The sequence below is a fragment of the Pygocentrus nattereri genome, chromosome 1 (assembly GCF_015220715.1).
Source record: "Pygocentrus nattereri isolate fPygNat1 chromosome 1, fPygNat1.pri, whole genome shotgun sequence".
Lineage (NCBI taxonomy): Eukaryota > Metazoa > Chordata > Actinopteri > Characiformes > Serrasalmidae > Pygocentrus > Pygocentrus nattereri.
The window spans coordinates 47,726,614-47,750,702 of NC_051211.1; the positions used below are offsets into that span (position 1 = coordinate 47,726,614).

Genomic DNA, 24,089 nt, shown 5'->3' on the forward strand with positions numbered 1-24,089 from the left:
GGCCAATTAAGAGTGAGCGTCACTTTATTCAAATTCAGCTACAACGTCTATATGATAGGTGAACGCATGTGTATATGCAGTATAGATATGATACTTTACTCCACCTGTAGTATGTTCTTGAGCATGTGTGTTTTTCCATGTGCAAAATTAAAACCTTAAACCCCTTAAAGTCGAAGGACCATCAGCAGGTGCTACCCTTCCTCATTCTCATTATTACACAAATTAAGACTGGCTCAAGAGTATTTGTTTGTTATGTTGATACTCATGTCATTATTTAGTATCGTCTTTATTAACCTTTTAGAAGCCAACAGAATTCTACAGCACTCTTGTCGATTCCTGACCATTCTACTTTTTTACCATTCTTCATTTTTCCTGTCATTTCGAGATTTTGTTTTGATCATTGAACAACATTCAGGCAAAGAAGCTGAGTGCCTCCTCAAGTCACTCGTTTAGCTGCTGTAGAGCTGAGATTGAGGTGAGCACCCTGGATAATCTGTTTAACTGATTAGCACTGATTACAACTTAGCTAAAATATGAACTGCTGTAAATCTATATAAATTTGGCATGTATTTATGTTCACCTTTCTAGGTTATTTTTTCAAGATTGAATTGGACTTGGTCCACAGATAGATACAACAGAATATGTACTTGACTGCATTCAGTAAACCAGATAAACTGGCTATGAAAACATGGTACTTAACAAAGATTTCAAAAGATTTATGAATGTTTCTATATAATCACGGCTACCTAGGTAAGCAGAAACCCAGTAGGCTCTGTCTAAACATCTCACACAGCATAACAATGCATCTTAGCGTAGTATTTAGGACATCTATCATAAAAAGGGATGCAAACTCTTTGTTACAAATCGAAAACAAAAGATATAACTGTATAAAATGTACAAAGATACTTAAATTACAGTAATTTATTAAATGTAAATATTTTATCTTTTGGGTTTCACTGTTAATGAGTATTCAAGTACTCGTTTAGAAACACCAAAGAGTTTTTGAAGCTTATAAAATGCTGTTCAAGTAAGCTCTACTTACCATTACAAGCTGTAATTACAAAAAACAGTCTTAAGACGGATAACTGAATACTAACTTCAAGGGGTTTTGCGACTCAAGATCCAGATCTGGAATGGCTGCCATTTGCTCAGAACTTTCTGGATAGTGAAAAACACCACTTTCACTTATGTTCCATATTTCAACCCCTGGGTTGTTTAAAAATAGCCAATCGAAAACATCCTGCGCAATGCATTCCTCTTTTCATGCACCAAACAGAGAAAGCCTGCTATGGTGGAAAGTCCATGAGTGGCCAAAGTCATGCTGCAGTGTGAAAGTTCAAATTTAACATCAGATGGAGGAATTTGCTAGAATCCCTCTGCTTCCGATAATCTGCCACCAATTTCCTCAATTCCACACCACCATCACACTCGCACACAAAATGAAATGGGAACAGACACCACTCTGCTAAGCACCATAAATCCATACTTCAATCGTATTACACTTTCGTGTTGTCTGATAGCAGAATCTTCCAGGTATTATAAATGAAAGAGCAGCCAACTGAACTACTGTATGAAAGATTCCTATATAGAGATGAGAATAAACTGAGGGCCAGCGGCCAATTCAAAAGAGACAAACTGCATTAACGCAAAAACAACAGATATGAAATCCAAAGTAACTCTTATTGACACTCCATCATGAGGAGGAACTCAACCAAGAAAAAACGTTTGCCATGTCTGCACAAATTTTTGAGCAAAAAAAGAATTTTCTTAGGTGGTTTTTACCAAAACATCCATTTTTTATATATAAAAAAAAAACATAAAAAAACAAATCTGTATGTGTGTAAGAGGGACTGTACCTGTACAAAGCCACACATCATATACTCGTCAAACATTGGCAGACTGGGACGACTCTCCCGGAATATGTGCAAAGTGTATACTGTCATCACGACAGGCTCAACCCCCGATTCGTCTACGACCAAAATGTTGATTCGGCTGTTGCCCAGGCCAACTGGGTAGTTTGCCATTCTGAGAAAAACAGTGAAAAAGTTCTGAGAAACGGAGCATGCTGAACCTCTCACACACACACTCACCCATACACACAAGTGCCCATTTACTCCGTGACAGCACAAGGAAGATTATAGTGGATTAAACAGTAGGGGAAGTCAAAAAGCAAACTAACACCCATATTAAAATAAATCTGCATTTACTGTGTCAAGTAAAGACAGGAAGCTCAGACTCCTAATCCCTTCTTGAAGATCTATGGCCCTTCATTGTCTGTGGATTGTTTTTTGTACTGTTCATAGATCACATTTAAATGCACTCTTACAAAGCAATGACACACAATAGCCTGAGAAGTTAAAAAGGAAATTACATCAATTTTTCCTAAATCTCTGAAATATTACATGGTGTAAAGGAAAGAAAAGAGTTCTTCATAGTTTTATGCTCAGAAAGTGACAATATCCCCCTCTCAGTTTCTGTTACTAGACTGCTACGCCTCGAGGCATTGCTGCATAATCCAGCATTAAAATCGAAATATCTAATTAATCTTTTTCACTGAACGCAGAACAAAGACTACACGTTGTAAAAAGGGGCATGTTATGGTGAACTGTAACAGAGCTTAATGGAGAACAGTCAGGGATTTAGTCTGTGTGTATGTGTGTGTGGTCAGAAGGCATGGGAAAGCAATGCCAGAAATAAATCTAATAAATCAATCAAAGGCAGACAGGATTGTGAGTTGACACATCAGAGGTAAAGACTGATTAGTGCAAAAAGCTGGATCACTGCTGGGCTGGGTCATTGTTCATTGTTCCAGTGCTGAAGTATGTGTGTGTGTGTGTGTGTGTACACATTTACTTAGTGGTTGCATGACTTGGCACAAATACATATGTAACCCACCGACAATTACATTTGGACAACTTAGAGAACTTGGAAAAGTTATACAATGAACAAAGGTCAATGAATTCAGTTCTACCTGGGTCCACGGTGTTCGTCCAGGTGAATGTGACATCGTGCACTTTTAGGTTCTGGCCTAATCCATATTGTGATTGTATCAAATAGAACGTCAGCTCGGTACTCTTTCACCCAGGGGTTAAAGGCTGGAGACAGAACCAGCGGAGGATCTGTGTACAGCTGCCGGAGATGGGGATCCACACATCTGTCTACCGATCAATAAAATAGCTTTAATCAAGCAATTGCCTGTAAACTTTGCCACTGTAAATATTATTATTAGGGCTGTCACGATTACTTAACTACAATCTTTTACTTGATTTGAAAAAGTAAACAAACAAATATAAGTGATGAGTTCCCAAATTGAGTGATAAACACGGTATCTGCTAATCATTCTAAAGCTGAGCTCAGCTGTCAGAACATTCTCTGCAAGGGGGAGCTACTAAGTCACTTTTGACATAGAGCTCAAAAGAGTGTTCAGTTAAGCTATTTAACAGATACAGATAGCAACTGTGATACGGAAATTAAGTCAAAACCTTTTGAGTTTTTGTTTAGCAATGTTTTCACAGGAAATTTTCTAGTTTACTGAACATATGGTCAAGTTTATGTTCTATCATGAATTAAATATGTTCAGTAGGTGAACATAAATCTCAATCGGCATTAATAGCTTTACTTATTTCAGTGTTTGATACCCATTTATATTGACCTACAGACATTTCATAGTCTATATCAATCAGCTAAACCAATTAGCCAGCCTGTCTCTCAGCTACTCTGATTAAGTATTCGGTTCCCTTCCACTCAGTTTCTTTCATATCTGAAAACCTGCAAAAGAAATGAAAATTTTGCTACTTCCCTTTGTGTAAAATGGTCATCTCTAAATGTCTCTTGATTCAGTCGTTCAAATTTATGAGTAGGCTAGCGATTGTAGCTGCATGCAGGAGTTCTTGGGTTAGAAGTGTAGAATCTTTATTTGCACAGCGTATGATATGGTGATTATTTATAGTATAGAAGGAAATCTCATTAATCACTAGGAAACTGTGATGATGCACATCTTTAGTTATTGTTACTTTGTTTCATGTTTGTTTTTTATTATGTACTTTCAGCATTTCAAAACCTATTACAGTTTCAACCCAAATGTTTCCTTCAGTCCTTCATGATGCTCTGAGCTGTTGGAGGTTCACTGCCATGCTGACAGTCAGAAACTATATGACCCCCCTCTTTCAGTTGGTATGTGATGGGTTCCTAGGCGCCTCAGAGTTAAAAATATGGTGCTTTGAAATCGGATTAATCTTTTTGAATCACCCTGTATAATTGATAGTGACAGCCCTAGTTATGATTGTGTAATAGCAATATTAATACGTAGAACAGAAAGAAAGTTTATGAGCAGTTGATGAGCAGTAATTACCTGAATCTGATGTGTCTGAATGTGACTTGTGTCCCAGGCTGGCTGGGTCATCACTGCTGTGGAAAAAGTTGTCCATTTTTTTCCAGTGATAACCAAGAAAATCTCTATAATCTCTACTAGCTCTCTGCATTAACTTCATAATGCTTGCAATAAAATCACAGTGCAATGAAAGATTTCAGTTACTATAAAAGTAGTAATTTCATTTTGTCACTCCTTTTTCCCTTCTTACAGCTAAGCAGACATGCATACAGACTTACATAAACACACACTAAAGTGGCTTCGGTTTGCTAAAGTGTTCTAATTTGTCTGATTGGGCTGGAAAGGCCCAGACATGATAACGACCCGTGTACGATCTGTTTTCCACTTTTGCAAAACGTCCCAGGATTGCTAGGTTGTTGTGTAATGGTGCTATGCTGCAACCAGCCAAAATTCACCCAGCAAGCCAGCAAAAGTAGTAATTTTGCTCTCTCTCTCTCCCTTTCTCTCTCTCTCTCTCTCTCTCTCTCTCTCTCTCTATACACACCTTTAGCAACAGTCCCAGTGGTTTCCAGCCTTGCGTTACAGACTTAGATTTCTCCAGATTCCCTGCATCTTTTCACAATATGATTGCAAATGACATCCCCACATTAAATGAAGTCCACATTTGTGTTTTTTATGTAGTAAAAATGTCCTAATTCCTTTTTTTATCTGACCATTTTCCAACTTCTCTTTTCACTTCTATTTTTCAAATTGAACAGGTTGTTTTTGTTACTGTGCTTTTAAGACTGATAAAAAGATGATTTGCTGTCCTGTACTGAGCCTTATTTAAAGAGTACTTAGAGCTGAACCACTCCTTAGAACTTCAGTGTGAATGGGTGGAGCTAAACTGCTGTACCTTTAAGCAAATATATGTACAAACCCCACATTTTGTAAAATGCACTAAAAACAAGACTCCAACAAGACTTTCCAATGTTTTCACTAACCAACTTAATTGTATTTTGTAAATATAAACTAATTTGATGTGTGCAATACTGCATCTCAAAAAAGGTTAAGACAGATGCACATTGACCACTGTGTTAAATCATCATTTTCATTACATTTTCAGTAGTAGGGAAACTGAGAATACTGATTGCTTTGTTTTGTTTGTTGAAGATGGATTCTTTGCCCATTCTTGCTTGATACTGGACTTCAACTGTTCAACAGTCAGGGTTCATGCAGGTTAAAGGTCATGCATACTTAATAGTGGTTTCCAGCCTTGCCCAACACAGACTGAGGTTTCTGTGAATATTTTCACTTATTATGTATGGAGGACAGTGAAAAACTTTAATTCTTTGCTGCTTAGCTTTTTTCTATCTAATCATAATACCCTTACCTGTTCCCAAGTCACCTTCTTATTGTGGAATGTGTCAAAACAGTCTAACTTGAATGTTCTATAAACTTTTTGCTCATGTTTTTACCCATCACAACTTTTTTGAGTGTATTGCAGGCATCAAATTCAAATTTATATTAAATACAAGTTTATACTTACAAAATACAAAAAATTAAAAAAAAAAATTAATATTTATAAAATATAGTTTTTTTTATAAAATTGGTCAGCCACACATTTATGGTCATTTCTTTGTACTCTTGTCTCTTGAATCTTTATTTAGCATAGATAATGGGTCAAGAGAAATAAAAAATGACATATTCTTTTTGTTATTGCAATTACAAAATATCCAAACTCCTGGAGTTGGAGTTGGTATATTAGCTGGTTCTCATGAACACCTGAGAGCTGTCTGGATTGGGTAAGGAATGGTATACTTTGAAACTATAAGAATATTTGCATATTACTTCTAACTCTTTTATTCAAAATTGAGAGAAATTATTTTTTCTATGACATAGGCTCTTTAAAATATACATAATATTTATGTATCACATTTAAAGGTCGATTTATGAATTCTAAAAGAATAACCTCAAAAATTTAATTTTAAAATGACCATGCTCCCGAAAGCAAAACAGTGGAAAAAGGGTATGCGTGTGCATTACCTATCTGTGTGGTTTCTTTCTGTGTAGTAGGAGCTGAGTTGTTCAAGCAGGACTGAAAGACTCTGTCCCTTCCCATCATCCTTTGCAACAGGGAACCTCTGAATGAGATCATGCTTGAGATCGGAGAAATGAGATGATCTGGGGTGCAGCTGCCAACACACACACACACATACATACATGCACAGAAGAAAAAAAATACCACAACTTATTTCATCACAGAATTCAACAACAGCTCTTCATTAAAATGGGGTAACAAGGGTGGAAAAAAAAAGCTGTGGAACAATTACAAGCACATGCTGTATTTAGCATAGCGCTCAAGTATATAATTATTACCAACACCTAGAACAGTCAACAGTTAATGAATTAAACTACAGCAACACACCAGGTGAAAGTTGTCAGATCCCTTTAGTTGCTGATGAAACTGAAGCAGTAACTGCATTTCTTCCAGGGACAGGCACAAACCGTTCAGCCATTCACAGCCACTGTACTGCATAGAAAAGTAAGTAAACACTTCACATATGGGTAGAAAATCTGCAAAATATAAACCATCAGAAAATAAATCACATTCAACTTGGTCTGGACCTACCAGCATGTCAAGAAATATTTTTATCATTCTTTTAACTTAAGAACAACTCAGTTGCACTGCTTTCCATGTAGTGAATAATAAGCCTTTGGATATAACAAGAATGAGAGTTTAATCAGTTAAAAAGTCAGCAAACTCCTTTAGATCATTTATTGTAGAGAAATATAACATTAGTTGGCTACTGAATATAACATTTAGCTGGGAGAGGAACACTATCATCCTTTTTCTAAACTCAAATTACAATATAGTATTTTATATGGCATAAAATGTGTACACATCTACATGAAATAATGTAGAAAAACATCTAAATATAATAGTTAAAACACAACATTTTACACATCTTACTCCCTCACTTTCAGTTGTATGAAGTGCTGCAACAGGTAAATACCTGTGCTCTGTGTATCTACTTAGCACTCTTATTGTCCTTCTGTACCTTAACTTTAGTTGAATCCCAAGTACTGCGGGGCCCCTCGTCATCATTTCTGCATTCTGGAAACAGCAGTCTCAGCATATCTTCTAACACATATTCTTTGGTGACCTGTCCATCCAAGTTTGGATCCTTCATACTATCAAAGTGCAAGTCAGTTTGTATCTGAGAGGAAGAGAGGGAGAAAGAAGTCTAATAGCTGGAGAGAATAAATGTGTGGGGTTGTGCTGCCATCTGATGTCCAAAGTTGATTATAGCAGTTCGAGCAGGACAAGTCTCCACTGGACTACATAGAGTGAAGCTTGTACAAACAGAATGAAAAATGTATGGGGAGCGATGAAAACATAGAAGGAACTATATTCCCTTCAGAATGAGAACTCATCAATCTTATAAATGCACTGGTGAGATGCAGACAGAAAATGTGTTGTTCATTTGGTACTGAAGAATGCTGAAGTGAGTGATTTGTACTTGTATCTGCTGTTTCTAGCACATTTCTGCAATTAAATACTTTTGGATCTTATTTGACCTCTAAACTTGTAAAAAGAAAATGCACATCTACTAATGCACTAAAAGGACATTACTTTAGGAATATTTATCTTAATATTCACAAAGGAATAATGAGAGGCTGTATTTTAAAACAGGTTTCATTACAGTAATCTCCTGCTGTATATATAAGTGAATTCTGAGTGACACAATAAAGGGGTTTATTTACTGTTTTTTACAATGGCAGGTGTTCAGTCTTACCATGATTACCACAGGATGAACAGAGGCATTGTAGTGAACAGTGAACGTCAGCAGCTGAAAGCACAGTGGACACCTACAGGAAAAAAAAAACAGATCCAAGTAACGATCACGTTAATAAATCTCAAACAGACTTGCCTATATAGACTCTTGTTTATATTACATTGTATGACATAGTGCTACCTATAAAAATGGACATACGAGTAGACCTAATTCACTTTCAAGATAGCTTGCTGTAGTGTTTTTAGCTGTGCAATATAGTTTTGTCCAATTTCATAGATAACATTATATTCATGATTCATTGTAAAACTAAACATTGGACAAAAAATAATATGCAGGAAGATATGCAGAAACTTTTCTGCATAATTAAATGGTTAACATTTAATGGTCAACAAATTCATGCTGTGGTTTGGTATTAAACACTTTGTTCTAGAGAGACTTATAGAGTCAGAATTGTTCACAATGATGATGATAGGAATCACACATCTGAAGAGTTAAAAGCATCCTCCCAGGAAGGTATTATGTGCAATGGTTATAAATACACTGCCTGATGTCCGAGGCACCGTTTTATAGTAACTCTGTGATATACTTTTTTTATCTATTCATAGTGGAGGGAACATGAAGGGTATTCTAAGGTCAAGTTAACGACTATTTTATCATCATCAATGTTGCATAAAAACTCAGAACACAACTGTAGGTTCACTGGTGGTTTTGGATAGTAAATGAAATGGCCAGGTTTGCATTATAGCCATCAGGAGTCCTGGTTTCTATCACCATCACTGTAAAGCCATGAGTTTGAATGCCAGTTTTCTCAACCACTGAATTCTACAGAACATATTTTAATCTGTGAATTCCCCTTTAAGTATCGCTGCCTTCCACCATGTCTGATTCTCAACACAATCAGTTCGCTATTCTTAATTAACAAGATTTGGGAGTTGACTTTGGTGAAGCATAGTACTATACGTGCCATCACGTAGGCTGTGCTGAATTTAATTTTAAGCTCTTTGAATTCTTTATCGGCTGTTAATTCGCTTGCACGAGACACTGCATGAGCTGAGGGAGTTTTCTTAGCAGAAATCTTTGCAAAGATGAAATCACGTAAGTTTTTGTGCGTTAGATTCTCACCATGTTTTTTCACTATCTTTTTTTTAATTATTTGTTTCTGTTAAGAAATCATTTTCCAGCTACATCTTTACCTGCTTTCAAAGAGAATTCACAGTATCATCTGCTTTATATTACTATATCTGAAAGGTAAGTTCTGAAATCATTCTGTGGTTGTATTTCTGCATGAAGTGCTTGGGATGGATGGTTGTTCAGGTACATCTTATGTGAGTCTTTCACTGGTTCACTGGTCCCTAAATCAGACTGGGGTTGAGCAGATGACCTCTTAAGGTCTGACAGAGACGGAGATTGCGTGAAAAATCAAATATTTTTTGCTTCACCATTTTCTACACGCCAACATTAATATCCCGGTTATATGCTGTAGTTGTCATGTTTTGCTGCTCTGGTTGAAATCCTGTGAGCGTGCAGGTGTTTTTTTTTTTTTTGACAGGCGGACACGGCCATGTGACACTAAAGAATCAGTTACTTATTAAGATAAAAATGATGTAAGAAAATACATAAATATCAATAAATACAGAACAACAGTAATAAATAATTACCCATAAAATATACTAATCCAAAGTTGCTACCTGTCACCACTGGTGAGTTAATTAATTTTACTACTCACAAATTAATAATTTTGGTCACAGTTGTGTCTGTTTCAGTCGCCGCCTGGAGCACTGCATTTGGGTTAAGGATAAACAGAACCATCGCTTTCCCTTTACATCACTGTGTAAGGCGTTTGCTGTTTTGCATAGTGTGTGTGTGTGTGTGTGTGTGTGCGTGTATACACGTGTGTACACAACAGAGACCTGGGTGGTGAGCTGGATGCTGTGGTAAGAACAGCAGCAGTCAGCACCTCACTGATGACCTGCTTCATGAGTTCAAAGGCCTTCAGAGCCAGTGTGTGACCCAGCTTCTCACAAAAGAATTCCAGCAGCTAAAACAGACAGAGCCACAACTCTCAGTACTGCATGATACAACGACACCAGTTGCTAAGACCAGTTTTAAAAAAATTAAGCATGGGTCCGTGTCATGTGGTCCCTCCAGACTGCTAATATCATAGTTATGGAAAGGAACAAAATCTTGCATTTTCACCAGTAGAGGGCAATATGATTCCTATTTTCAGAAAGATGGACTGCAAACAGAGAAACTATTCCTATTAACTTTAATTGATTTAGGTCCTGAACACATTGACAATGAATGCCTGTCACTGGCCACCACTTTAGAAACTGTCATTAGAAGGATCAGCAAAATGACAGAAACACCAAAAGAAATGCTCACATGCATTATAATTTTTTTATTTTGAACTCCTACCATAATAGCACACTCTGTAGGTTTAAAATGACTAACTATTGCTTATCTACTGCCCATTATTGGAAAGAGACCATCACAGGACCAAAGTCGAGACACTGACATGGTAGGGGCATGGTAGTGTTTGTGGTGCTGGTAAGTCACAGCAGTGTTGTTTCTCCCCAATTTAGTCGTTTTCAATTCCACCCACTAGTTAGGACTCCCCCAATTACACAATACCAACGCTAGGAGGATGAAGGCTAACACAAGCTTCCTCCGAGATGCGCCACCACATCTTTTCAAACTGCCGCTTATGCAACGTCATTGCACAGCTGTACACGCTCGGAGGAAAGATCTGTTACGTCAGCTAACAAACGCCTGTGCTGACTAGCATTGCATTGAGTTATGGGGGAGAAGGGAGGGGCCACCCTACATAGAGAGAGCAAAGCCAACTGTATTCTCCTAGACTCCCGACTGCGGATGGCTGTAGCATCACCAGGGATTGAACTCACGATCTCCTGATCATAGGGCCAACGCTAAGATGGTCGTGTCACTCAGTAGCCCGTCACAGCAGTGTTGCAGAAGTTTCCAAAAATGTCAGAGTGTCTGCTACGTTACAAGCAGTCCACCAACCAAGAAATTCAGCCAGAGGTTGACTGACACAAACTGTGTATGGAAAAAGATGAGCTAGTTTCTAAACATACAACTACAAAGAGTACTAGCAAGATGGATACGTCTAACAAAGTAGTCAGCAAGTGTATACAATGTTTAAAATATCCAGTAACACTGCCATTCCTGATTACCAGCACACCACATTAACATGTCACTACCAAGTCAGTGTCACTGCTGGGTTGAGAATGGTCGAGCATCCAAATTATACCTCTTGAGCAGTGGTATATGGAGGTCCATTTCCATTGATGGATGGGGTAGATGGGGGCTGATAAATTGTGCAGTAGCAGTGAGTAATTGTAAACCTACAAGGTGCACCTATATGATAGGTGTTTCTGATAACAATTCATTACTTGTTTTCAGTGTATATCCATGGATTATAACAATGTGTTTACACAGATATGCTCTATTAGGCAAATAGAAAACAGTAGCTTTATACAGCTAATATGAGACAACACAATCAATAATGGTAAAGATAATGAATGAATGAATTCATCAGGTAGCTGTGTTCAGTCCGTCCACCCAATCTTGTTAACTGTAGTGCATCACAAGTAGTGAAATGACAAATGGAGAGATACAAATCATTTCTATGCATTTTGGGTTATTTGAGTAATGTTCATGCTCGACCAAACATGATAAGCAGTGCTGTAAGAGAAACCACTCAGTTGCACATTTTGCTCTATGAAAGCAAACATCAGAAACCACAGCCTGCTGGTAATGACACAACCATCTCAGCAGGTGGCAGCAGTGTGTAGAGAGTTTGTTTATGAGTTTGAAATGAGATGCAGATGAGAAGTGTTGGCTCCGCATTGTTTTCCCACGCACAGACTTATGAGTGTTCTGTGCCACTGGCCTTGTCAATAACACACAAATAAAAAAGCACGCATGCGTAAAAGTTCAACTACACACACACACACACACACACACACACACAGAAGACAGATAAACTGCCATACATATATGCACAATCACACTCACCCACACATCCACTGCACACTACACAAACACATGGATTCTTGTAATGTGAAAAGACATCTACATGTGGCTTCCAACTGTTTACTGGATTGATGACTGGCCGATAGATGCCTAATAAATACAGTGAAATATGTCTCTCACATATGAGAGCATAGTTACAAAGCAATAAAAACCTAATGAGCAGCACATGGCATGAGTTATCTCAGCATCATTCTACTTTTGTCCTATTTCAGGACCTTGCCTTTCATTTCTCTGCAGGTAAATTTCAAAACTTTTCTTACGACATGTAATGAAATGTGATGCAAGGTTTATATCTGTAATTCGGTTCGATTCAAAGGAGAAAAATCATATACTGTTGAACTTTAGGTCTTCTTTGCTTAGCATTCACACTGACCTGTCTGACACTGAACAAAAATAAATATCACAAACAAATGTAAACATATGTAATATGCATAAAAAGTCACAACTGTCTAGCATAATATTGACCAAACCTTCTGGCCTAACTAAAAGTGTGGGTTTTATGTATGTCTTGTGATACTGTAGCACAAGACAATATGGGAAGTTATGCTTTGAGTGGAATTCTGCTTTTAAAAAATGGCAAAAATGTGCTGCAATAATACATAATGTAACTATTTGCTCAAACTTACCTGTCTACTTTATACTGGCTCTGACCATGCCTCAGCCATGTTTTAAAATGTAAACCATCTATTTGAAACTACCCATTCTGCACTCATAGAGAGATGATAAACACAATGATATGTTAAAACAACATCAGAAGATCAACCATTGCAGGTATCACAGAAGGTCTACAGATAGGAGATAGTTGGACACATACAGAGACAGTCCTTCTCAATGGGTCTTGTTTGTTACTCATTTGGAGATCACCAGAGTTTGCGCAGTAGCATTCTCAGTTGTTCTTATGAATAGCACTAACAGAACAACCACACTAGGGTTTGTTTTAATTGAACCAATCCCAGCAAGTGTGAACACAACTAAAAATGCCATTGTCCAAACACTGCTATCAATTTTCCTCATGTGCTGCAAGCTGAACTGAAGCAGCTGCCTTAGTCTTACTTTGTTTAGAGGGCTTGAGAGGAAATTACAGACATTAGTCTTTGGAACAGAATAGTAATACAAAAATACTGCCATTCAAAACAGCGCTAGGCAAGTGTGTGTGTGTGTGTTACATTGCTCTACCTTTGCTTAAAAAGAATACAACAGCTAAATGTTATCAATGAACGAAAGCTACAGAACATTCTGTACTATAGCTCACCCTCAAATGCATTTTGGAAAAAAAAAAAAGACAATTTCCTATTCTCTCTGAGACCCTGCTGGTTTGACCTTCAATGTGTATAAATCAATTAAACAATGACTGTGTTCAGGATGAAAAACAGAACATAATGTCTATCGTTTACTGACCCTGGTCATTTTAGTGTTGCTGAGGGTTGGTTAATTAACAGATGGGGAGTCTACTTTACCTTGGTAGCGTAACTGTTTTTATCCAGGTGAGTTTTGACCAGACCTGTTTGGTGAAGGAATGCAGTGAGGGGTGTCGCTGAACTGACCAAGACATACACATTCACTACGGCAACTAGGCCCTGGCTAGCTAAAGAGCTGGGCTGGGTGAGTAGATTCCTAAAAGACACAGAAAGAAGAGGCAGGGATGAGCAAAATGCACCAACCACAGCAATCACATTTTCCATATGAGTTAAAATAAACTAATTCTTATTTTTTTTTTTTTTTTTTTTTTTTTACTGTTTTCTCCCAGATTTAGTCGTTTCCAATTCCACCCGCTACCTAGGACTCCCCCAATCACACAATACTATCAACGCTAGGAGGGTGAAGGCTAACACAGGCTTCCTCCGAGATCTGTAAAACCCGCCATCGTATCTTTTCAAACTGCCACTCATGCAATGTCACTGGACAGCTGAACACGCTCGGAGGAAACACCAACCGCCAGATCTGTTATGTCAGCTAACAGACGCCTGCGCTGACTAGCATCACATTGAATGATGGAGGAAGAAGGAGGGGCCGTCCTACCCACCCAGAGAGAGCGAGGCCTATTTTGCTCTCTTGGACTTCTGGATCGCTGTAGCATCACCAGGGATCGAACTTCTAACTTCTAAACATTTTAGACACTGCAGTGGACTGCAGCCTATGCTGGACTTTACGCTGCAGAAGCAGGTAGGCTAGCAAGCCAGTAACAAACTTGTAGTTATGGTTTCTGGCTAGTCAGTTTTGGCTTACTATGGTTTACTATATGCATCACAACTCGTCTACAATAATACTTTTCTATTCAGGTTTACTAACATTTTCTGAATACTTGGTTGTACTTCAATTTCCATTTTGTCTTCAAGGCTTAATTTTACTAAAACAATCCAATGGTGTAAATCTTTTTAAACTGTATGTTTGTCTAAGGCAGGTAGTAAATTATATTGGAAATTGACAGGGTACACAACAAATAACCTGACAGTGTGTTGAAAGCTACACTATGTAAATTTTGTGGATTGGGGAACTTGGAGACCTCGCAGGTGGAAAGGTGTAATTGCACTCAAACATCAGTTGTAATCTGGACCCTTAGCAGATGAATGATTGCAAGCGAGTTGAAAGAATATACAAAAATAACACTGTCAAAACTTTTTGAAGGTGTGATCTCCATAGATGTGAGTAAAATTATCTACTACTGTTATCATATCTTAATCAGTATGGTAGTGTAACTGTTTTTGTCCAGGTCTGGGCTGGAGGTTGATGAACCAGCCTTGTGACCGGAAGGTCTCCGGTTCGATCCGCTGAGCTGACAGTACATGACTAAAGTGCCCTTAAGCAAGGCACCTAACCCCCAACTGATCCCTGAGGCTGCCCACCATTCCGGGCAAGTGGGCTCACTGCAATCTAGTGCGTATGTAGTGTTTTACTGCATGGATGGGTCAAGTGAAGAGATTAAACTTCCCTATTGTGGGACTAATAAGGGTCACTCAATTTCCAATAATGTTGATTTTGCATTTGAGTCATCTTTTTTATGTTTTTAAATTTTTTTTTTGTTATGTTCCATGAATCTAGCCATTGTTCAAATATCTGTTGACCATTTTCTATGAAGTAAATAATCTGACCAGTCTTCTTCGGTTCCTCCAGTTCCTTGTCTGGAGAAGGCACAAGCAGAAGGAATTATAGGTAATGATACTCCTGAAAATGAAAAGAAAAACAGAAATTAGGTTAGATTAGCCAATTTCATAATGTTTATAAGAAGTGCAGCTACTGAAGCACAGCCACCCACCAGCAGGCACAGAAGGGACAGAACTACTAAAAAGCTTCACACATGGACACTTGGAGGCATGCAGACATATTTGTCATTGTATTTGCAGCTGTGCAGTTTCACAAATTCAGCAGAATTCATGCATTCCTTTGGTTTAAAGGTAAACTGTGCACACAGGAGGAGAGCAGATTCAGGACCACAGTGACTACAGTGTGTTGCAAAAATGTTAGAAGTAAAGGGTTATTATACTGTTAAACTAAAGATGTCACAGCAGTTCTTCGGCAACTACTATGAAAGTAATAATGGTGTAGTTATGAGAATAAGGAACTGAGAAGTTGTCAATATGCGTATTTAATGTGTGTTTGGTTTCATTAGCACATGCCCTGCTCTGCATATCATGAGTGTGTGTGCAACACCCCTGGCACTGCTCTGCTAATAAAAATTCCTTTCCAGTTCAACAGCAGTGGCAACAAACCACACATATCTCAAAGCACATACATCATATTCACACTTCTCTGATATAAACACACACTCCCAGTACACACATCTAACACTAACAACTATATATATATATATATATATATATATATATATATATATATATATATATATATATATATATATATATATAATGTCTGTTGAATCTGGGTTACAAATGACACACTGACAGTATTTTTATTGTAAATCTATATGTTCTTAAAGTGAATTTTCAAAGTCCAAATTCATTGTCAGCAGATCTTTAAAAAATTCAAAACTGATGTTGCATTCTTTCAAGACATAAGCATTCCTTTAAGACCTTCAAACTAGTATTTGGTAGAACTACTTTTTGCTGCAATAACTGTTTTAATTCTGTGGCACAGGTTTCTAATATAATTCTTCTTGGCAGTTTAGCTCCAGGTTGTTCAGGTTGGTTGGACGGCACTTGTGGACAGCAATTCTGGATGTTGACATGGCCATAGTACAACCATTCACCTTTTTGTTGTTCAACCACTCCCGTGTTGCTTTGCTCTTGTGCCTGCTCATTGTCCTGGTGGTTTTAATTTAAGCTTTAGTTTTTCAACACACTGGTGCAGGTACCAGATGCAACTTCACTCCAGTCTCAGGCACTGAATTTAAACAAGGTGATTTTGGCCTCTCTGTGGTTTCCTTCATAAGCCCCCCTCTTGCTTTGACATTGAGAGAGTATCTTTTTTTCTTTCTTGTGCTTGTGTATAACTACCTCTGATTTCCTTAAGATACTCCTTCATCTTCAGTTACATAGCTTTCATTTGGATTCATAGTCTGACTAATGGTATTTGAATTAAGGTCTTACAACTAGAAAAGGTCAACATTTTAAACGATTCACAGATAGAGGCCGATTGTAAGCCACCCATGTCCTTGTTAGGACATCTTTCATTTGTTCAAATAGAGAGCTTCTGCAGCACAGAGGATGAATACTTGAACAACAGCACTTTTCAGCTAGTAACTTTTGTGACAGAATATTTTCTTACATAAAACCAATATTTTTAAACTTTAAATGTTATCATTTGTAATCCAGATCAATCTAACAACTTTTAAGGGATCTGAATATTTTTGCAAGGCACTGTATATTAAAACAATTTGTGGCAAAAATGCAAATAAATGGGTGTGTCTATTACGGTCTGCCTCATACTGTAATAAAGACCAGATGGAGAATTTAATGCTTTGTTGTTCAAACTGCCAAATAATCTTTGCAGTAATTTTTAAGAAGACTGTGATGTGAAATAGTGATGGTGTAAATGAGTAATCAAGTTTAATCCATCCATCCTGACAACATGCCACCACCACGTCAGTGCAGTACTGAGAATGATCCACCAAGAAATAATACTTGCTCTGTGGTGGTCATGACCATGGAATACAAGGTAAAAGGGACTAACAATATATACAAAGAGACAGAAGTTCTACAATTTGTAATTATAGAGCTACAAAGTGCACATATATGGTAGATGGAGCTGATAATATGGACAATGAGTGCAGAAACAAGGTGTACTTAATGAAGTGGCCGATCAGCAAATAGTACTATGCTGTATTACTCACTTCACACCACCAAAACCAAAAGCAACCAACAGAACCTCAAAAAAGCAGCAGTAATGTTTCATTGAATTCAATTATCATAAAAAATATGCTTGTAAGTTGTGCTTTTACCAGAGACCTCACTCAGTGCTTGTGTGTGAGACCAATACTGAATCCACATTCAGCTCAGTCGGTGACCCCGCACATAACCTGTGTGTTTGTGTATGTTTCATGCCTCCACATGTAATCATGAAAAGAACCCAACCTTTCCCAGCAGCCCCTCAAAGTGCCGGGACTCAATCGGCCATCAAAGTTTATGTGGGAGACAGGCCAAGGGGAAAGACAACATTGTTCCAAACCTGAAGACAAAGCTGCTCTTTCATAAAAACACCACGGCTACCCAGAAGTGGATCAAAATCAATCACTATTGTATAAAGGCAGAGAATTGCTCTTATCTGCATCCTGCAAAGTCACTGGGCGGTGATGAACATAAATGGTCTGAAGAAGCAAAGACAAATTATCATCTTCAAAGAGCGTCACTGAATGCCAGCCTTTCAATGGCCCTTCTAGCTATTCAGAAAAAAGATGAGTATTTTTTTTTGTAACTACATTATGAGCCCGAGCTAACAGGCCCATTACTGTGATTATGGGGCACGTAAAGTGTATATTTACCCCTAAAACAGTTACAGGCCGTCTTGGTAAATATCACCTAAGAAGCTGACCTTTCTTATTAATTACAGAGAGAGTTAAGAGCTGGGACATTCTGTACTCTCCACAAGTCAGCCAAGCAAATGCTCAACTGGAAGAGTGGGACTGTGGGAAACACACAGTCTAAATGAAGGTCTTTCTTAATCAAAATGATATATTAGATGCTAACTCATTCTTTTATGAATTTCTATCGACTCCATGTTGATACTGTTGAAGTTTTAGGTTTTTTCTAACCATAAAACCACAAAGAACAGATCTCATCTTTAAGATGAAATTGTAACAGAGCAATGGCTGCACAAACCACCGTTAAATTTAATCTGTACATCAATATTTAAAAAGCAAGTAAGGTTACATCAAGTAAGGTTATTGGCTATGGCTAATAGGCTCCAAATAAATGAAGAATACCGGAAATGACTGATCAACTGGCCACACTGAGCACATCTTTCTCTGGCATGTTTACTCACCTGCCAAACAGCTATGCGTCAGAAATCGACAGACTCCACCCATGTCCAAAAAAGCTCCAACAAATGCTGGTATAACGTTGACCTGGGAAGAGATTTGACCCAGCTCAGCTGAGTTTTCAAAGACCTCCAACAGTCAGGGCTATAACTTTATAATAACCTTTAAGACACTGTGACATTTTTGTCCATAATTCTGGCAGTGAACAATGCTTGCGCCTGGGCTATAATTGACTTGGTTATGGTGACATGTTAAAGACATACTGGCAGTTTTTTGGCTTTTAATGGAGTTCAGGCTTTATTTGGAGTCTGAGCTAAGGTCTCAGCATGAGGGAAATCTCTCTCTGTACTGGGTTTGGGCCTCACTGCCTTCTATAAATATTTTTACTTCTGAATCTCTTGGCCAGATCTGATTTCACATCCGTTTCTAACAACAACATGCATGAAGAATCACGTTTCCATTGACTATGTGTTATATTCACACAACATCTAAGGCTTTCATGTCAGCTTATACTACTGACCAGAATTCTTCTATATGCTGGTTAGTAGTATAAGCTAGTGGGTAAAAGTGAAGTGTATGATTGGTCAGACTTACCCTCTGATAAGGCTGTGGATGGGCAAAATTGATTTTTCGGAGGCAACTTTTTTCAGAGCCCTTCAGACATATGAGAACAGACAACTCCTGACCATCTGTATGTACAGAGAGAGATACATAAACAGAGAGAGAGAGAGAGAGAGAGAGAGAGAGAGAGAATGCCTTGATTGAGAGTCTGACCTGTGGCAGTGTAAGCTTTAAATGCCTGTTACTCTGAAACACAAAATTGTGGAAGTGCCTGTATTTTGTACCTCTAGAGAACAAGAGGTTAAAAATGAAAATTACACCATGAAACCGAAATAACCTTTTATGGCCCTCAAAACGATTATAAAAGTAGATTATAAAACCCCTTAGCAACAGGCAAAAGAAGAAATGATACAGAGAAAGAAAGAGAGCAAGAGAGAGAGAGATTTCGTTTCAACCTTTATTTACTAATAAAACAGGATACCCATAATCTTGCCTTCCTACAGAAGAACCATAAAAATGAAATGACTGCAGATGGTGAAAAAGAAAGATCTGTTGTTTCAAAACATCAAAGACGGGGGGCAAATTCTTAATGCTTATAAATTTATTTTTTAATCCCCTAAATTAAACATGGGGCATTATGTTCCTAATTAGCCTGCTGCAGTGAGCCCATTATAGGGGAGTCAAGCCTAAGAGTGGGTCACCCACAATCCAGCCCAAACACCAATACCACAGAGCCAGTTTCCAATGTGAGACAGAGGCCAAGACATATTGTTAAAGTATCACGGAAAATCTCTTGGTTTCCAATCAATTCTGCAATCACTTTCAAAGCTCAGGGACATCGTCGACGACTTGGATCAAGAAGTATGGGGAAATGTGCTACAGTGAGCAACAGGCAGGAGGGTGTGTGAGAGAGAGGAAGAAAAAAAAAAAAAAAAAAAGAAATGAAACAGGGCCACATCTGGGAGTTATTGTGGTGGTCAGCAGAGCTGGAGGAAATGGGCTGGCGTGTGTCTGGCACTGAGGTCTGTGCACCGCCCCATACTGAATGGCAGGAAGCACTATGTAAAACCTAAGGGCATTATAGGAAATTGGTCCTCTATCCTGCCCTCCTAACAAATCCCAACAAAAAATCTACTTCATGTGGAGGATTTTTTTTTTTTTTTTGATATTCAAAAATATAGTTTGTGCCTACTATGTGTGTTACACAATAATAGCTCACAAATAAAGACAACACAAGTTATTAGTGAAAAAGAAAAAAACTAAGTGGCTTATGCAATTAAAAAGTGAAAATTTAATATAATATAATTAATATAATTAATCAGATGGGCCCACCCACTTACTTAAAGACTATCTATCACTTTAATCACAACAGAGATGTGACATGGACCATATAGAGAATTTTATGAACTGACCATTATGCACAATTTGAATAGTTCCCTTCATAGAAGCAACAACTTTGAGTAGCCAATTTTGCAAGCTCAGTGATTGTAACAGAGAGATGAGCAACCCTGCGTGCCACATGTTGATCCAAGATCTGTTTGGCAATGTATTAGGGACCACAAAATATGGACATAATATCATATTGCTGCATATTTAAACTGTGATATACCCTGAAATATATTACAAATACATCAGTGAATCTTGATATAATACAATTAATGACTGGCGTGCATATGTCAGATGCTCACAACATGCAATAAAAAAATGTAATGACTGGTTAGAGGGCTCAAGTAATTACTGCATCCTGGGCCAGTACTGTGATAATAATTCACAAACAATATATTATGCAATCCAATAGCATATTATGGATAGGGCAATGGAGAATTACAGTAGCCAACAGCACTGTGAAACTCAATAAAAGTATATATGAAGCACAATGCAGTTCATGAGAAATTAGTTTATTTAGCATACTCCACTAGGGTCTTTCTAGCAGTAGCATTAGTTTCTAATGAGGCAGAGTGCACTGCAATTATAAACCTTCAAACAATAACAAAGCCCAAACCTTTCTATTGTCTGGGTTAATGGCACAATTCTTTAATCTCAGTACTGTACAGGTTCAGTACACAAGCAGCTCACTGATTAATGAGTCTCTTCACCACTGCCAATGCATCACACACACATGCCTTCCTTCAAACTGCAACCAACACTGCATCTCACACACAACACAGACTATGCAGATGAGTGCAGTGTTTAAAGAGCATGGAGACACCACTGTTACAGCTGAGACAGCTGAGAGAGAGAGAGTAATCTTGCAGTACTATTCTGTGTTTTTTAGGGGCTGTGCTTTGATCAGACCAGCCAATTCTCAGCAGGTCCACCCATCAATCTGTCTGACAGGCAGCTACTGACAGCCTGCGTAGGGTTAATGCCTATCAATCCCAGGCTTCTTACATACTAAGGCTCATTATTCAATCCAGCACATTGACAAATTATGGAAGTGTGTAATAAAACTTTTAAACATACACAGTTGCATGTGTAAGCACAGAATACACCCTATCTCTGTGTATGAGATTTTACACATATTCTCTTGATATGCCAGTACACCCGAATTACCATAACATAACAGTGCAAAATATCAACGTTACAAGTCTAGTCCTACTTTGTCATTTGAAAAATATTTTCACAAATATAAATCATGCCGTTAGTGCCATGGCATTCCAATGCATCTACTGGCATTATCTCCTTCTGATATTACCAATACAGGACGTCCAGCTGTGTATGTGAATATCAATAGATAAATGAGGCAACTGGTACAACCATTCTGGCAACATAAACATTCATTCTCAATCACACAAAGAACATGAAAACACAAATAATAGAGTAAAGGACCACACATTGACAAACATGTGATGTATTAAATATGGGATTGATTCGATGTGTCACAAAAAAAACGAAAGGCTAACTAGTGATGTTACAAAATGTACAACATAATCCATCTAGTAGAGTTGTGCATGTAAATGCATGTAGAGCTTTGAATGAAAGTTTTGTTGTGTTATGTTCAAAAATTGATCAACTTAACAATCACTATAATTACTATAATCAGTGTATCATTTAAAAAATAATCTATTCTAAACAATTAGAAATGTGAATGTTTATGATGCACTGAATAGCTTCCTAAAAAACTATAATCAAATCAATCTGGGGCCAGAGATCTACACCTTTGTTACTCAATGACCAAAAGTAATAGCACACTGATATGCTTAAATAACTTATTATTAGTAGCCCAAGTAAAATACTAAGCAGCATATCAGGCCAAAGCTGGTCCACTGTTCCATCACAATGACCTCTTCGCAGAATTTTATGACCCAGGGAGGAAGGGTGGAGGGGCTGGAGGACGGAAGAGGGGATTTTGGAGACTGGTTGTGATCCTCCAGCAGGACAGCAACTATGCAGTGATCAAAACGAAAAGACCTAACCCACCTGCCCATTAACAAAACAACCAGGCCTCTCATAACCCCCACACCTCTCTCCTTACTCCATTCGACTGCATGCCCACACTGCCTGTATGCCATTAACCTCTGTATTACAGAGTGAGACTGTGTGTGTGTGTATGCATGTGTGTAAGAGAGCGAGTCATTAGAGGTCAACTAATCCAAATGAAGCCATTCTCCTGTGACTCTTTCATCTTTACAAGTGTGTGTAAGCGTAATGTGTAGGCTACATGTCTAGTGAACATCTGTTACCAAAACAAGCTCCTTACTTCCATTCCTTTTAACTGTACTTAGCTACATACAATAAACTTGCAAGATTTGATTTCCCCTTTTTAGGGTTTGCTGTGTGTAACGAACTGTGCTGTTGTGGAAGCACATTTTAATGAGAAAGTAATTATATGTAACATATAATATATATATATATATATATATATATATATATATATATATATATATATATATATATATATATATACACACACACATACACACAGTACAGACCAAAAGTTTGGACACACCTTCTCATTCAAAGAGTTTTCTTTATTTTCATGATTATGAAATGTAATCATGTACATTCACACTGAAGGCATCAAAACTATGAATTAACACATGTGGAATTATATACTTAACAAAAAAGTGTGAAACAACTGAAAATATATCTTATATTTTAGGTTCTTCAAAGTAGTCACCTTTTGCTTTGATTACTGCTTCGCACACCTTTTGCATTCTCTTGAGCTTCAAGAGGTAGTCACCTGAAATGGTTTTCACTTCACAGGTGTGCCCTGTCAGGTTTAATAAGTGGGATTTCTTGCCTTATGAATGGGGTTGGGACCATCAGTTGTGTTGTGCAGAAGTCAGGTGGATACACAGCCGATAGTCCTACTGAATAGACTGTTAGAATTTGTATTATGGCAAGAAAAAAGCAGCTAAGTAAAGATAAATGAGTGGCCATCATTACTTTAAGAAATGAAGGTCAGTCAGTCCAAAAAATTGGGAAAAAGTGTTCCCAAGTGCAGTCGGAAAAACCATCAAGTGCTACAAAGAAACTGGCTCAGATGAGGACCGCCCCAGGAAAGGAAGACCAAGAGTCACTTCTGCTGCAGAGGATAAGTTCATCCGAGTCACCAGCCTCAGAAATCACAGATAAACAGCAGCTCAGATTAGAGACCAGGTCAATGGCACACAGAGTTCTAGCAGCAGACACGTCTCTAGAACAACTGTTAAGAAGAGACTGCGTGCATCAGTCTGAATGCATCAGTCATGGTAAAATAGCTGCTAGGAAACCACTGCGAAGGACAGGCAACAAGCAGAAGAGACTTGTTTGGGCTAAAGAACACAAAGAATGGACATTAGACCAGTGGAAATCTGTGCTTTGGTCTGATGAGTCCAAATTTGAGATCTTTGGTTCCAGCCACCATGTCTTTGTGCGACGCAAAAAAGGTGAACGGATGGACTCTACATGCCTGGTTCCCACCGTGAAGCATGGAGGAGGAGGTATGATG

General features: G+C 38.0%; 1 protein-coding gene across 2 annotated transcripts in view; it reads right to left on the reverse strand.

Moving 5' to 3' along the window:
- cped1 (cadherin-like and PC-esterase domain containing 1) overlaps nucleotides 1-24,089 on the reverse strand; it is an 84,888-nt gene that overhangs the window by 41,213 nt on the left and 19,586 nt on the right. Inside the window, exons 3-14 of one of the 2 annotated variants that reach the window (XM_017712185.2) lie at nucleotides 19,190-19,284; nucleotides 18,601-18,682; nucleotides 15,255-15,327; nucleotides 13,623-13,779; nucleotides 10,020-10,147; nucleotides 8,110-8,182; nucleotides 7,372-7,530; nucleotides 6,738-6,842; nucleotides 6,356-6,504; nucleotides 4,352-4,404; nucleotides 2,972-3,158; nucleotides 1,857-2,025 (exon numbers count right to left, since the gene is read on the reverse strand). In XM_017712185.2, the coding sequence (XP_017567674.1) occupies nucleotides 1,857-2,025; nucleotides 2,972-3,158; nucleotides 4,352-4,404; nucleotides 6,356-6,504; nucleotides 6,738-6,842; nucleotides 7,372-7,530; nucleotides 8,110-8,182; nucleotides 10,020-10,147; nucleotides 13,623-13,779; nucleotides 15,255-15,327; nucleotides 18,601-18,682; nucleotides 19,190-19,284 (1,430 nt within the window). Of the gene's footprint in view, nucleotides 1-1,856; nucleotides 2,026-2,971; nucleotides 3,159-4,351; nucleotides 4,408-6,355; nucleotides 6,505-6,737; nucleotides 6,843-7,371; nucleotides 7,531-8,109; nucleotides 8,183-10,019; nucleotides 10,148-13,622; nucleotides 13,780-15,254; nucleotides 15,328-18,600; nucleotides 18,683-19,189; nucleotides 19,285-24,089 lie in introns of both variants that reach the window. The other variant, XM_017712183.2, reaches the window with a different exon arrangement.